This window comes from Chinchilla lanigera, unplaced genomic scaffold, assembly GCF_000276665.1.
Source record: "Chinchilla lanigera isolate Chin_1 unplaced genomic scaffold, ChiLan1.0 scaffold00040, whole genome shotgun sequence".
Lineage (NCBI taxonomy): Eukaryota > Metazoa > Chordata > Mammalia > Rodentia > Chinchillidae > Chinchilla > Chinchilla lanigera.
The window spans coordinates 13,422,106-13,435,117 of NW_004955441.1; the positions used below are offsets into that span (position 1 = coordinate 13,422,106).

General features: G+C 49.7%; 1 protein-coding gene across 3 annotated transcripts in view; it reads right to left on the reverse strand.

Moving 5' to 3' along the window:
- Window positions 1-10,845: 10,845 nt before the first annotated feature.
- Window positions 10,846-13,012, reverse strand: part of Atp6v1e2 (ATPase, H+ transporting, lysosomal 31kDa, V1 subunit E2) — a 25,517-nt gene continuing 23,350 nt past the window's right edge. For all 3 annotated transcript variants that reach the window (XM_005390983.2, XM_005390982.2, XM_013517587.1), the window contains one exon: window positions 10,846-11,826. In XM_005390983.2, coding sequence (XP_005391040.1) covers window positions 11,044-11,724 — 681 coding nt within the window. In that variant the 5' untranslated portion in view covers window positions 11,725-11,826 and the 3' untranslated portion in view covers window positions 10,846-11,043. The remainder of the gene's footprint in view (window positions 11,827-13,012) is intronic.

A 13,012-nucleotide genomic window follows, 5' to 3' on the forward strand; every position in this document is an offset into this window, starting at 1 on the left:
ACTTGCATTCCTTCTGCCTCAGCCTCCCAGAGTGCTGGGACCACACATGTGTGCCAGCACACTTGGCAAGGGGCGCTCTAATGATACAGAGATGCCCCAGAGGCCAGCAAAGTTCTCTGGAAATAGCGCTCCCAGAGATGACAGAGCAAACCAGCAAAGACCAGCAATCTGTCAGCGTCTGTCTGCCGGGGCTGTAGCTTGCCCAGGGCCTAGTGGAGCTCCCTCTGCTCCTCTGCACTCTGACTGGTCTAACGCAGATCGCTCCCCACCTCAGGGTCTGCAGGGAAGAATGAGAAGTAAGGGTTTCCAGAACTCACACTGGCTGAACACAAAGGATGAGGAAGGCGCTGAGAGAAGTCTAGGTCTGGACAGACAGACAGCAGCCAGGGCCTCTGAGGTTCATTATTGCTTCTGCCCCCTCCCAAGAAAAGCCCTGCAGAGATGAGACCAACCCTCAGGGATTGCTTCTGCCCAGAGCACCTTCCCTCTTACCTTTGGAACCCGTAGGAACCCCTTGACCCATCAGCTTCTCCTCTTGCTTACTGAGGCAGCAAGAAGCCAGTACAAACTAAGGTACAAGTACTCCTGGGGATACCTGAAAGTTCCCAAAGGGCATGTGTTTCAGCCTGGGTGACTTCAAGAGACTAACCTGAGGAGTCCTCACTTCCCCCAGGGTCCTCTTGCACAGGTGATTGGCCCAGCCATGCGTCTGGTCGGGATGCTATTAATTCTTCTTCCTGCCTCCCTTTCAGGGTCCCCTTCCCCCACTTCCTGTAAGAAAGGCACGTCCTTTACCCACCCCAAATCCCAGCCTGGTGCAGCAACGTAGGGGAAAATGCCTGCTGTAACCAAAGCACAACCTAAATTCCAGTGTCCATGTTGAGAAAGAGTAACTTTCATGACTGGGCAAGTCAAATACCTTCCAACACTTTGCCTTCATTCAGAGTAAAGGAAAGTCAATTTCTAGTTGTCAGCTGATATGATTTTTAATGATTTACCCAAATGGTTTTGGGCATATAATTCAAAAGGAGATACAATTGAGTGGCACTGCTATCAGGAACAGCCTTGCATTCCTCTCTATTATTTCTGGCCCTTTCTAGCAATATGTGATGTTCACCCTGGCTATTCGAGCTAATTGGGGTACGGGATGGTTTCATCCCCTTAAGAGATGCAGCTCTTCGCTTTTTACTCCCTTACTTTTGATTAATTTTGCAACATTGTTATGATATAAATCCAGACAAAATGTTCTTTAACATTTAGAGCCTGTGGTTGCAGGGAATTTTAGGAATAAGCTCATTTTAAATACATAGTTTTGCTGGTGAGAAATATGACAGGATGATACATGAAAGACTTTCAGGCATAAAAATATAAGCTGAAACTCTGAAGGGAAAGTGGAATGGAAATATAAGTGCAAGGAGAAAAAAAGGATGAGATTTCTCCAACTTGTTCATGGATTTTTCTAAAGACAGGATGGTGGGTAGCCAATCGCTGTAGTATTGCATTTCAAAACATTTTTCAGAGTACTATAACAGTGCAATTTTAAAATGTCAATATTTGCAATACACCAGAAAGATCTTATGTAGCTATCTAAACTTGAAAAAAAAATTTTTTTAAATACTTGCAACTAAAAATGTACAAGTGGATACCTAAATTTTCAAATTCTTCTAGGAGTCTAAAAGGAAAACACGGGGCGGGGGTGTCCTGGAGCCCAGCACTTGCCCGCCCCGGGGCGGGGAGGCGTCTACAGCGGACATAAATCCAAGGGTTTGGCAGTTCTCCTGTCCCCAGGTCTTCGAGGGCCGGAAGGGAGCCCGGCTGGCTGAAACTGCGTGGTGCCAGGTGCTGGGGAAGCGGCCAAGGAGCTGCCCCTTCCTCCCGTCAAGACTGTCCTCCTTCGTTGTTGGATTTTAAACGCTCCTCCAAACTCCCTTTCTTCGTACCCCAGATGCTGGCAGGGCCCGGTCAGTTCCGTCCCGCCAGGCAGCGCCCCCGGCCGGCAGCGCCCCCAGCCCAACCCGGCCGCGCGGCTCGCCCGTCCCGCGCGTCCGCATCCCAGCCGCGAGCGCACAGCCGCCGCGGCGGGGTCTAAGCCTCCGGGTCGGTCCGCCCGCAGGCTCCCGGGCAGTGAGCCGCGCGATCGGGACGCTCCGGGCTGCGGGGAGCCGCTTCGGGAACCGGGGCTCACGCGCGGGTGCCTCGCGCTGCCCAGCGATCCGAGAAGTCCGGGTCTCTCATTCTCCCCCTCGTCCTGCTCCCAGAGAGCCGGGAAGAGTTCCGGAGCCCCCAGATCTGCTCCAGTAAGTCGCCAACTCCGGGTGCCCGAGCGCCCTCCCCGCCCCCTCCCGCCCGAGCTATGAGGTCATGCTCAGGCCACGTGACCGCCGCTGCCGCGGTCCACAGCGATACAATTACCAAGCGGTCGGGGCGTGGGTGACATTCAAACCTGCTCTGTCCTCCTCCTCCCTCTCCTCCGCTGGCCCCTTTACACCAAGGGACCGTCTCAAAAGTCTAAGAATCCGCAGCGGATGGCTCCCAAGGCTTCAACTTGAGAAAGGAGGAGAGAGAGGGAAGGAAAAAGTCCAAGACTACAGTTCTTGCTTGCTGCTGTTTGAAACCCACGCGTAAGGCTTGTGCTTTACCATTGTTTCTGCCAAAGTAATTTGACATCCGTTTTTATCCTCTTTGGAAAAACCTTTTTTTTACCGCACTAACTGCGAATCTAGAATCCTTGCCTATAGAAATAAGCCAAACTGGGGAGCAAGGGTTTACGTCTATAAAATTCATTTCCTTAGAATTGAAAGAAACAAAGTGTGTGATGAGGTTGAATAAATTAAGGTATAAAAGAACAACCTACTATTAGGACGTCATTAAAAATGAGGACTTCAGGAATTTTTCATAACCTGGGACTTGCAAGCCAAAAAATGACAGTGCCTGGTATTTGTTGAGCACTTACTATATGACAGTTGTTCTGCTAAATGCTTTCTATAGATTGATTCTACGCCCTTAAGAGAAGCAGGTTATTGATATCCTAACACCTGTGGCCAGAGAAGGAACTTGCCAATGGTGGACTAAGAAAGTGAAAGCTGAGGCTTAGAGTTTAGTCAAAGGGCTAAGCAGCAGAGGCTGCACTTAAACTAGGTTAATTTGTGCAAAGAGTCTGGCCTCTTACCCTCATGCTGCCCAACGGTAATCACAGTATAACATTCACACACACCCGCAGGCCAGTGACAGCTGAGTGCACATACTGTAACAGGAATTGAAAGGCGGGACCCCACATGCACATTTTCTGTCTCTCAGCGACACAATTACTCATGATTTAAATTTTCTTTTAAATTTCCGTAAGATATATGTACTAATTTAACAACTAGACAAAATGTTATATGCAGATTGATCACCCACTAAAAAGCTACATGCTAATTACAGCATTATTCATTGCAATGAAAGCCCAAAAGTAGATCAAATGGCAGTTACTATCAGATTGGTTAAAGTAGAAAACATATATTTGCTTTGGTAGTTTGCAGGCACTGAAAAATGAAGATCACAAAGACCCAGGGGTACCATTATATGCAAAACCAAAGTATAAGATGATATGCATATTATGCATAATTATTTGAGGACTTCATTGTGAAATCTGTGAGAAAAGAGAAAAATGGCAATGGTAGCAGGATGGTGAAATGTTTAACTTTTATTTTTTTTATTTTATTTTCTTCCGGTGCCAGGAATTGAACTCACGACCTTGCGCTTACAGGCAGGCACTTTTGCCACTGAGCTAAATCCCCAGCCCTTATTTAAGTTTTAGAGTTGAAAGTTTTCAATCTTTTTCTGATTCCCTAACATATTTCTATTTTGTATATAATACTAGAATTTAAATTTTTCACTGAGTTAAGGTTCAGCACCAAAATGAGCATGGACTGCATCGGCCTCTGTTTTGCTTTTTGGGAGAGCTTTCTGTTTTATCGGATTTCATTGTCAAAATGCCTCCGTGACAATAGGCATTTCACTGATAGAAAAGTCACGGCTTTGAGAAGGTCCGTCGTGCTGAGTAGAAAAGCAAAGAATGGCAACTCTGGGACAAGAACCTAGGCCGGTGATGTCCCATCCCGGCCTCTGGCCTACACCTCACTGATTTCCCTATGTAAAGATGCTGCCTGGAGAATACAAACTGCTATATTAAGCCCCCAAACCCTGAGATCCAAGTGTGGATTCTCCCTAGGGGGTGAGCAGGAGGCAGGAACCATGCCCTATTAATAGTCCTTTTTTAGAGAGCACTAAGCCCTGAAGCAATTGCCACCACCCCACTTCCCAGGAACACCACCCTAGTGCCCTTGCTGGGCGTGTGCCCTGCCCTTGGATGGAAGCAGAAACTGGTTAGGCTTGCAGTTCATCCTCCTCCAAACCATTAGGATGCAGTGCTGCCCACAGCCCCGACAGGAGGAGCGGGGGTCAGTGTCTGCCAAAGGTCAGTAGCAACCCAGGCAGGTGCCAGTGAAGCAACCCTAGAGAGAGAGATCAGAAGAGGTCAAGGCAGTGAGAGCTGGAGCAGCCTGCAAACGGAGGCAGGAACTGAGGAACCCCAGGAAGCATGAACAAAATTTGGACAAAACCAAGGTGCTCTATGGCACAAAATAAGGAGGGGTGCTAAGCCAGGGTTTATGCATCAAATAAGGGGCAAAGGAGGTGGGAGTGCAGGGATCGTATGATTGCTGACCTTAAGGATTTCTGCAAATAGTGCCTTTTTTGTGCTGTTTCCCATGTCAACTCTGGAATACCTGTTAGCAGTTCTCGCTGCTGAACACAAAGGTGAAGTTAATGGCACTGTTTGTACGAAAAGAAGGGGTGTCATTGGCCCCAAATGCTCTTCACAGGGAGCTTTTCAGAAAAAAAATTTAGCCTACAAAGAGACCTGTGCATAGGTCTGAGCCAGCTGCTTACAAGGCATTGGCTTCCCATCTCTGAATTTCTTCTAAGCAAGTTCTCAGCCTCCATTCTGTGAGCAATACATTTCTGTTGCTTGTAGATGATCTAATCCCAGGTATCTTGTCGTAGCAGCCTGCGCAGATGGAGACGAGTGGGATACACTCGCAGTTCCTTCTGCTGAGAGTGCCCGGAGCAAGCCCCCAGCCCCACCTGCCCATCTGCTCTTGTGTGGTGGCCTTCTCATCCTGCAGATGCCAGGGAGGGTAGGAAGCGCCCTGCCTAAGCGAGGCTCATGGAAGGCCTCTCTGCCCAGACTTTTCCTTTCCCTTAGTGTTTAGATCAACCTAAAATCACCCCCTGCCAGCTTGTTTGGTGCCCTTCCTGAGCTCCAGCTGCTCCCATTTGTCCCCTTCTCATCCATATCAGTGCCCTCTGCGGAGGCTGAGGCCGGACCTATCCTGTTCACAGCAAGTGATGCCGTGCCTGAGACTCGGTAGCAACTGGATCATATTTGTAGGCTGAAGGAAGGAATAAGAGGCCTGTCAATTTGAATTGAATTGAATCAAGACCCAGGGCTCAAATTTCAAAGGAGCAAAGGCAAGAATCTTCAAACACACCCTACGTTTTACGTCCGCCAATGAAACCCTCCCGCTCGCTCCCACCCTTTCCTCTCCTCTCCTCTCCAGCCTCCCCCTTTCTCCATCCTTTCCTCCTCCCCTTCCTCCCGCCTTCCTTTCCTCTTCCTTTCTCCTTCCCTCCCTATGTTCCTTTCTCCTTTCTTCACTCTCCCCTCCTTCCTTCCTTTCCACCTTCATTCCTTCTTTCTTGGCTCACCACAGCTGTTCCCGGCCAGGTGCTGTATGCTGCCCCCTTTCCAGCTGCCTTTCTCCCCACCCACCCTGTGTCTCACTGCCCTGACCTGGCACAAGGGCCCAGGCTTTCTTTGGTGCCCTCAAGTCACCACGCAGTCACCCGCAGGCACCCTTCTCTGGGCCCCCCTGAGACTGAGCTGGAGGTCAGGATACCCAGGGAAGGAGACAGACAGACGGCTCCTCCAAGCACCCAGCTAGGCCATGCCGTTGTTATCCCATCTGACCTGCTGGCCACCAGCACTCTCAAACTTCTACACAGTAAATTTTTTTGTAAAGTGAATGGTGGCATCTGCTATCTAGTCAAGCCTTTCTTCTTTGCAGTCCCACAAGTCCTATTAACTGATCGTGACCATGGAGTGCTGCTGGCTTCCTGTGAGCTGCAGATTTGAGCAAATATTTGGCTCCCAAGCTTCCCTCAAGTCCTAACCCCTGTGATGGCCAGGACATGAGTCTGCTCAGGTGTGGTAGCCAGGATGAAGCCAACATCCCCTCTATGGGCTCATCTCCCAGTGAGGAAAGAACATTCTGTTTGTTTGTTTGTTTGTTTTTCCGGTACCAGGAATCGAACTCACGACCTTGCGCTTGCCAGGCAGGCATGTGCTGCTGAGCTAAATCCCCAGCCCCTGAAAGAACATTCTTGATTCAATCACTGCAAGGTGTCCAGGGGTGGGGAGGGCCAGGCAAGGGCCTACCAGGAAGGTTTCCTAGGACTTGAGATACTGTACCTGCCTCCTGCTGTACCTGCCTCCCAGCAAAGGAAGCACTGTCCTGGAGGACAAGTGCACTGGGTTTGCTGGGAGCTGGCTCCAGATGGGAAGCACAGTCCAGGCACTAGCGAGCCAGGGTTTATCAGTGTGAGAAGTGGCAGGCAGGAGAGACTGAATCCTTTCCTTATGCTGTGATTGGCTGGAGTGACTTCAGAGATGTCATTCAAAAACTGAAAGGGGCATGGGCGTGTAGTGGGGAGAGCATAAGAAGGGGACAAAGAGCAACGTCCCCAAAAAGGGGCTACGGTTGCTCTCCAGAAGTAGCAGGGGGTGGGGGGCTGCCAAAGTAGATCTGCTAACCCACTTCCAAGGGTCCTGGGACCCCAGGGCCAGAGGAAGCCCTGTGGCATTCTCTGTGCTGCTGGTCTGGTCCCTGACTTCTTTGGGGCCCCCTACATGTCAAAGCACCCGTCCCATGTCTGGTTCTTCAGGCAGGGTCAGAAGGAAATCCACACTCCCCATCCTCCGAGTGGCCTCTGGTGAGGGACCTGACCCACAGGGCAGCGGGCACGTGTGCTGGGCAGGGCCTGCTGCTGGGGGCTCAGTTTCCCTCTGCTCCAACCTGCACCCCCCAGCGGCTGTCACCACAAGCAGAGCTCTGCCTGCAGCCAGCAGCTTCCCTTGCACCTCGGGAGAAGTGCTAATGAGAGCGCAGGGGAAGGTTGTGCCTCCTGCGGCTGTCACAGTTTGCTGCTTCAGCTCAGGGACTGAGGAACCCACACAGGACAGGGCCCTTCCCCCTTCGCACGGGTGGAGCGTGAGCAATAGTAAAGGTGTGGAAGGCTGGGCTGCACCAGCTGAAAAGCCAAGACCTGAGAGGCTGCAGCTGTCACACCTTCTCAGGATGGGACCGCACTGGGTTGGCAAGCCCAGGACCAGGGACCACACAGCCACCAAGGCTGAGGCCCCCATGGAGAAAAGGTGAGAAGCACACGGGTCCAAAGCAAAGCCTGTCTGCATCCCAGGAAGAGAGGCGGGCATCACCAGTCCTGGAGTGAAGTGAGTCTTCCTGAGTCCTCAGCACCCCTTTCCCAGAACAGTGAAGGGTTTTCTTGTCCAAAGCCCCTTCCCATGGGCCAGAAGAGGAGAGACACCCTGGCGTGCTCTGCCCAGGAACCAGGGCCGGCTGGGAAGAAGAATGCCGCAGTCATCCACACTTGTCTGGAGCTTCCTGTGTGCGTGCCCAGTGCCAGGCTCCAAGTCACACCACAGCAGGGACACAAAGAACACTGTGACTCCCTGACCAGAGGCACTGTATTGGAAAGAGATGAGACAGGTAGAAAAAGTAGCTAACAGTAAGTGCAGGCATTACACAAAAGTCCGCACAGAGGGATGCCACCCTGGGGGCCAGGAATTGCGGGACGTCAGGCTTAATTAGTCACTTGGTTTTTGCTTTGCTAAGGGACATAGTGGAGGAGGAGACTGGGATCCAAGGGGCTGGAGACAGAGAGAGAAGTTGGAAAAACATACAGATGCTTGGATGGGACTTAGGGGAAAGTTTGCCCCACAGGCCTCAGTTTCCTTCAGAACTTCCATAAAATCTGCACAACAGCCCGTGTTTTGGGAGATGAATTAACAGCAGGGACCAATAACAGATGGAGCCAGAGCTGGGAAGGCTATGGGGTCCCACACGTTCTTGGGTTACAGTAGGAAGAGAAGCCAAGTTCCCAGAACGTGAGGCAGCCAGGGAAAGGTCAGCTGGGAGGAGGAGGCGAGGCTGTCTTGGCCTGGAATGACGCCCAGGAGAGGAGGAGGTAGTTCCAAGGGCTGGGGGAAAGGTATAAGATGATGTGACCCTGTAATGAGGCCTCAAGCTGTGGACAAGTTACCGTAGGTATTGGAGGGAGAGAGGCAAGGAGAGTGTGCTAGGGCACTGTCCCTGATTCGAATCTCTCCTGACCTGTGTATGAGTTTCACCTCCCTCATCAAAGAGCTAGGGAGATTATTCATTGCTCACTGAAGCTGCTGAGTAGCCTCCCTTTAGGCCTCTGTCTTCCAATTTCGCCCCCCTCTGGTGTGTCCTCCACATACAATGACACTAGGTGGTGGGTTGTTTTTTTTTTCTCCAAATACAGTTCTTGCTCTGTCACTCAATTAAATTTCAGCTGAATTAAAACCAATGCCTGAGCAGGGTGCGTGAGGCCGGGAAGTCACACCCTGCCCGCCCTCCAGCCTCATCCTTTGCACATGACTTCTTCCCACCTTTGCCTGGAGCTATTTCTCCAGCTCAGTTGCCAAGAGATTTCTGCGACCGCCCTTCCCACCACAGTATCTGTATCAACACTAGGCTGGCACTCATCATGTTCTACGGCCGTCGTAGGCATCATCTGTGTATGTTAAAGGACAGGGCTAGATGGTTTCCTGCCGCCCAGCATCCGGCGCAGTGCCTAGCTCGTTGCTGCCACTTAGAAGATGGTCGTGGAATGAATTTGAAACTCAAAGGGCCCACACAGAAGACACCTTTTGGGCATCCATCCAGTTGGCAAAGCCCTTTCTTTCTCTGGGAACTGCCCCGGACACTAGCTGGACCAAAGGTGGACATGCAACCCACACTGGGCCAAGTGGATTCCTTCTCAGAACAGTAGAATTGGCTCCGAGGAGAGTAGGTTTGTTTCTGTCATTGTCACATGTAAGCTCGGGCATTTGGGCCGTCTAATCCCACCATTTAAACTGGATACAGTGGAAGAACTCATTCCGGAGGGAAAAACAAAATGAAGAGGCTTTACAGAGGACTCCAGGTGGTTTTCTGAGTCCCAGCACCAGCTTTCTGCTGGGGGAACCATAGACTCCTGCCTCTGCGGCCTGTGAGGCACCTGTTTGTTAACAAACTGTCCCCTACTTTGTGTTTGAGTCTCAGCCCCGCCCTCCTTGCAGTGTGGTACTAACCACCCAGGACACAATGTTGCCCTGGACAGGGTCACTTAGGGTTTGTTTTCTTCAAAAATGTTTAATAAATAAAGCATGCTCCAGCACAGATTAGACTTGAAATACACATACACAGGCAGAACCAGCTATGTAATTTGCAAGGCCCAGTACAAAATAAAATGAGATCCTTTGTTTAAAAGAACAAAAGAAGTGCTAGTTAAGATACTAAACTAAAAAGTTTTTTCCTTCTCTGTAGTCAGTCTCTCCTCTCCTCTCTCTCTTCTCTCTCTCTCTCTCTCCATTTTTCATGGTATTTATTTGCTATTTAATGTCTTCCAAGGAGAAATTAAAAATTTAAATTATTAGCATGATTTCTACCATTCATTTTTATACAGCGCAATGCCCCATGTGCAAAACCACAGAAATTACACCATCTGTGTTTCTTGGCTTCTCCCAGAAAGTGCTTCGCGTTGACTGGAAGAGATGAGCTCAAGTCCCCCTAGGCTTGAACTATCCAAAAGAGGACTTTGCCAGGCACGGAATGCTTTGCTGACTTCTGGGTCGAGCAAATTTGACAACTATCAGCCCCCAGATCTGTGCACTGTGCCTGGGCCAGACACAGGTAGCCACCACCATGCCTGCCCCGGAACCCCCAGCACACAGGCACCCCCCTCTGACCCTGCCCGCACACACACCAGGTTCTTGCCAGTGGCAAGGTTCACCGGTAAGTTGAGGAATGGCTGGGCCTCAGGTGCACAGGGAGCTAGGAGCCTAATGAAACCATCTGGGGGAGGGAGGCAGACTCTGGAGTCAGTAGCATGTGTGAGTTTAGGTTCCCAATCCCTGGCACAGGCTCTAAAGTCCTAACAAGGAGTCACTTAGAAGTCACAGTTCCACAGATAAAATGAGGACGTTTAAGGCTCTGGAATACTAACCACAGGACTGGGCCTTCTGAATCCAGAGCTCTGGATGACTGATCTGACCAGATACCCACAATGTTGGCGCTATATACGTCAGAAAGATCTCCAAACCTCATTAAGTAACATAAGCACAGCTGCTGAGGCTGAAATGAATGAAGGGAAACACACTGCGTACCGGGCGTGGTGGGGCACACCTGTAATCCCAGCACTTAGGAGGTTGAAGCAGGAGGATTTCAGCTAAATTCGAGACCAGCCTGGGCCACCTAGTGAGTCCCTAGTAGTCCCAGCCAGAACTACGCTGCAAGACCCTGTCTTAGGAAAAAAAAAAAAAAAAGAACACAGCACACATGCATATGGGAGAAAACTTAGAGCACACAGGCCCACAGGTCAAGAACACAATTCACATTCCGCCAAGGCTGCACTAACAGAGGATAGCTTCACTCCCCTATTCCCAGACCACAAAATGGCCCAGCTGCTCTTCTATGTGAATGAACTGGAACTTGGTTTCTGAGCATTAATCTGAGCTTTACTGGAAAGTTAACAAAATATAATGCCTTAGCTATTCAGCGCTAAAGCTTTCTTTTGTGAAAAAAGATAAGACAATAGCTTTCAAAGAGGAGAAGCATTACTAGCTTCCTTTGCCCGAATAATTTAAGACTCTATGATTTAACAGTTCACTTTCCAGCTTCTCTTTGCAGTGTGTCATATAAAGAACTTTCTGTTGACATTAGGTCCAAACAAAGCCTCTCGTATTTCTGGCATCTTTTGCTGGGCAGAGAGATCAAGTCGACTTTCCAGGGTACTGGAAACTTTTATCATCTGATTGCCGCTATAGACCTCCACACCTCCAGCTGCATTCCCAGCCAGGAATGCTTCTTGATCAATCTGGACCTGCACATGCTTTTGGGAGACCATCACGTACTCAGGAATGGCTTTTTGCACTGCAGTACGCACAAGGAAGGAATCCTGAGGCCTACACCGCACAATCATCACGGGCTCCAGGAGTCGGAGCAGACCCTGGAGCACTAGTTTATCCAGTAGCTCCTGGTACATAACTTGGTCTGCCACAATTCTATCCAGTCTCAGCTTTGCATCCCTGAGTAATTCTGAGATGAGGTCGTCTCGGGCTGTCAGGACTTTCAGCCTTGCCTGATTCCTCATGGTAGACATCTGGATTTTCTTCTGCTGCTCTATCTGCTTCTCCTTCTTCTCGTAATACTCCATAATCTTGAGTCGCTGGGACTGTACAAGGCGTCCTTTCTCAATGTTGAACTCCTCCTCAGCCTTCGCATCTATTTCCTCTGCCTTTTCATTGGCTTCCTGCTCAATGAAAGCCATCATGTGCTTAATCTGCTTCTGCACATCAGCATCGGTTAGAGCCATGGCTTCTTCTCAGAAAGACGGGTGGAGGGAGAGCTGGTAGACCTGTTGGTTTCTTTGAGTCAGGGAAGTTTCAGGAATGTCTCCAAAGTTCTCCTTCCCCAGCTGTGGAGTAGATAAGATAAGGGGAGAGAAAGTCAGAACTTAGAAGAATCACAGAAACCATCTCCATAACTTTCATTTTACAGATGAGCAAACTGGTCCAGAGAGGTCCAGAGAGGGCAAAGAACTTGTCTGAGGTTATGCTTTAGGAGAACAGAAGCCTCACCTAGGTCTCCGGGGGCCGTACCCACTACATTCAGATTTTCATCACTAAATAATAATAGGGAGTTAGGGCAGACTTACTTCTCAAGTTCTCTAGGCAAGGCTGGCCTAAGACTCAGACAGGACGTCAGTGGGATGGAAATACCCACGTAATATATAGATGGAAAGAACAGGCTCAGTTGAGGTAGAGAGGACTGGGAAGAGTCACAAGAAATTGTGGGCAGACAGGATTCAATCCAGGAAGGCTGCTCAGAGGCAGATAGATTTCAAGAGCCTTCCAATGATACAAAGGTGGGGGGTGCTGGGGTTATAGCTCAGTAGCATAAGCGCCTGCCTGGAAAGCACAAGGTCCTGAGTTTGATTCCCAGTACCAGCACCCCCCCAAGAAAAACAAATGATACAAGGGCCAGGCGTGGTGGTGCACACCTGTAATCCCAGCACTCGGGAGGCTGAGGCAGGAGGATCATCGTGAGTTCGAGACCAGCCTGGGCTACAAAGTAAGCTCAAGGCCAGCCTGAACTGCATAAGGAGACCCTGTCTCAAAAAGACAAAAAATAAAAAATAAAAAATAAAAAAAATGATACAAAGGAGAGTACAGATAGGCAGATAATAGCACTTTGGAGAGAGCTGAGAGGTGGAAGGGACTAAAAGCAGACGTCACTAGCAGTGATTTTCAAACCTGTGTATACATCTGAATCACCTGGGGGACTTTTATGAAATACAGCTTTCCGGGTCCTATCCTACACCTGCTGCTGTCAGAATTTCTGCCAGTATCACCTGGGTATCATGTCTTAAAAAGTGGCAGAGCACTTGCCTGGCAGGATCAAGATCCTGGGTTCAGTCCCCAGCACACACACACACACACAGAGGGGATATGAAAAGAGCCACACAAATTTTGAAGCAGAAGAACACAACAACTGAACTTTAAAATTTGTTAAGAGGACCAAGCTGGGCATGGTGGCACATGTCTGTAATTCAGACATGGTGGCACATGTCTGAAGGTTTGAGTTCAGTCCCACCAGCACTC